The sequence below is a fragment of the Mus pahari genome, chromosome 23 (assembly GCF_900095145.1).
Source record: "Mus pahari chromosome 23, PAHARI_EIJ_v1.1, whole genome shotgun sequence".
NCBI classification, from domain to species: domain Eukaryota; kingdom Metazoa; phylum Chordata; class Mammalia; order Rodentia; family Muridae; genus Mus; species Mus pahari.
Window position 1 is genome coordinate 35,070,476 of NC_034612.1, and position 3,140 is coordinate 35,073,615.

Below are 3,140 nucleotides of genomic sequence, written 5' to 3' on the forward strand. Positions count from 1 at the left end.
TCTACAGACACTTGATTTTTGACAAGGAAGCCAAAACTATACAATGGGAAAAATGGAAGCGTCTTCAGCAAATACTGCTGGTCTTAAGTGGATGTCTGCCTGGAGAAGAATGAACCTAGATCCATATTTATCACCCTGCACAAAACTCAAGTCCAAGTGGATCAAAGACCTCAATGTAAAACCATAACACTAAATNTAATAGAAGTGAAATTGGGGAATGACCTTGACCCCGTTGGCATAGGAGACAACTTCATGAACAGAAAACCAACAGCTCAGGCATTAAATCAACAATTAAAAATTGGGACCTCATGTAAATGAAAAGTTTCTGTAAGGCAACAGAGACTGTCAATAGGACAAAACAGCAACCTACAGAATGGGAAAAGATCTTCCACAACCCTACATCTGACATCCAGCTAATATCTAAAATATATAAAGAAATCAAGAAATTACAGACAACAAACCAAATAACTCAATTTTAAAAACAGGGTACATAACTAAAGTGAATTCTCAACAGAGGAATGCCTAATGGTAGAGAAGCAGTTCAAGAAATGTTCAACATCCTTAGTCATCAGGGAAATGCAAATAAACCCTATTACTTCATCATATACACATTAGAATACCTAAGATCAAATATCCAAGTGACATCTCATACTAGTGAGGATATAGAGCAAGGGGAACGCTTCTTTATTGCTTTTGGAGTGCCAATTTGTACAAGGACTTTGGAAATCAATTTGGGTGGGTTTTTTTTTAGAAAACTGGAAATAGTTCTACTTCAAGACCAGCTAGACCACTCCTGTACATATACCCAGAAGATGTTCCACTGCACCACAAGGACACTTGCTCAACTATGTTTATAGCAGCTTTATTTATAGTAGTCAGAAACTGGAAACAACCTAGATGTCCCTCAACTGAAGAGTGGATGAAGAAAATATGCTTCATTTACACAATGTAATACTATTCAGCCATTAAAAACAAAATTTCATGAAATTTGAAAGCAAAGGGACAGAACTAGAAAATATCATCCTGAGTGATGTAAGGCCCAGAAAGACATACATGGTATATACTCTCTTATATACCAGAAAGTAGAGGATAACGATGCCCCAATCCCCAGATCCAAAGAAGCTAAGTAACAAGGAGGGGCCAAGGAAGGATGCTTGCATCTCACNGAGAAGGAGGAATAAAATAGACACTGTGGATGGAGGGAGGGAGGGATCTGGGTGAGAGAGGGAAATGGAGAAGAGGATCAGGAGGGAGAGAGACCTGGNATTGGTGGGGGTGAGAGGCATCACTGGGTCAAACCAGAAACCTAGGACAAGGGAAACTCTCAAGAATCTATGAGGGAGACCTAGCCAACACTCCTACCAATTGGAAATATGGAAACTGAAATGGCTCCCTCCTGTAACCATGCAAGCCTTCCNATGGAGGTATGGGAACACCAACCCACCCCAAAACCTTCAACCCACAATTTGTCCTGCCTACAAGTAGTGCAGGGATAACGAAGAAGCAGAAGTTGAAGAATCACCAATCAATGACTGGACCTACTTGAGACCCATGCTAACGGGAGAGGGCACCATGCTCCCTGCACTACTGATTCTCAGCCATTCTTGCACACTGGGAGGTAACATAACTGTCCTCTGATTGGCTTCACCCAGCAGCTGATGGAAACAGAGCCAGAGACCCACAGCATCACATTAGGCAGTGCTTGAGGAATCATGAGGAAGAGGGGAGCACAGATTGAGGATGACAGAAGGGTCAAGGACACATAAAAAAAAACCTTCATAATCACCTAACCTGGGCCCATAGGGGCTCTTTGAAATGGAATCACCAGCCAAACAGCATGCATGTGACAGATGTAGGCCACCTGCATGTATGTAACAGACGTGTAGCTTGGTTTTCATGTGGGTCCCCTAACAACTGGAGCAGGGACTGTCTCTGACTCTGTTGCCTGCCTTTGGATCTCTTTCACNCACCTGGGGTGCCTTATCTGGTCTCAAGAGGAAAAGGTGTGCCTAATCCTACTGCATCTTGATATGCCAAAGAGGGCTGAAAGCCATGGGAGGCCTCCCCTTGTTTGGGGAGAAAGGAGAGGGTGATGGAGAGAGGGGAGAGAGAGGGAATGGGAGGAGAGCGGGAAGTGAGTCTGCAATTGGAATATAAATATAAATTAATTAATAAAAATGTGAAATAAAAAGAAAAAAAGCAAAAACGAGGGAAAAAAGAAAAAGAAAAAGAAACCAACAAACCAGAGGTCAGTAAGTTAAATAATGCAGGTATAATAGATAAGTTCTAGCAATATACCATAAATATTGACAGGAGACAAAACCTTGGGCTGAGGCTCAGTCAGTAAAGCACTTGCAAAGCAAACACAAGGACTTGAGTCCAAATCTCTCTACCTACTCACATGACTGGGGGATTCTAAGCAGGTGATCTACTCCTGAGCCACACCCGCAGCCCCTCACTTGGGGAATGCCCGCCAGTACTGCTTAGCCACCCTCATAGCAACTCCTCTTTCTATAAACTGAATTAAATGGCAAGCTCTGACCCTAGTAAGACTTCTCATGCTGGAGATACTAGCTAAAGTTTTACCCACCAAAGGACTTCCCTCCATGCTGAGTTCTAACACACTTCTTTGACTGGTGTGTGAGAAACCACATCACTGAAGAATAGACCGATAGTTATTCTCTTTAGTACCTGCTCATCTTTCCCGGTCTTCCGGAGTTGTAGGCTGGAAGCAATCCTCTGTTGTCGCTGCAACTAATAGAGAAAACACATGCTTGGAGCTGTTACAGCCAGGTTGCTGGAGACCCAGGACATTACTCCATTATTAGTATTAGTTTTTAATTTTTGGAGGTGTTTTCCTTACATGCATGTCTGTATCCCCTGTGTATATGTGTTTCGCACAGCGACCAGAAGACCATATCAAATCTCTAACTGGAGTAAGAAACCATTGTAAGGCACCATGTGTGTGCTGGGAACTGAATCTGGGTCTTCTTGAAGGGCAGGCAGTGCTCTTAACTACTGAGCCATCTCTCCAGGACCCCTGTTTTCTAAATGTAATTGTACTCATCATCTTGTGTGTGTGTGGAGGTCAGAGGACAACTCTCAAGACTTAGTTCTCTCCTGCCACACTGTGGCTTCCT

General features: G+C 43.0%; 1 protein-coding gene across 1 annotated transcript in view; it reads right to left on the reverse strand.

Moving 5' to 3' along the window:
- The window catches only part of Kpna7 (karyopherin subunit alpha 7), a 109,973-nt gene that overhangs the window by 30,202 nt on the left and 76,631 nt on the right, over positions 1-3,140 (reverse strand). The window contains exon 4 of the mRNA XM_021222693.1: positions 2,626-2,754. Coding sequence (XP_021078352.1) covers positions 2,626-2,754 — 129 coding nt within the window. The remainder of the gene's footprint in view (positions 1-2,625; positions 2,755-3,140) is intronic.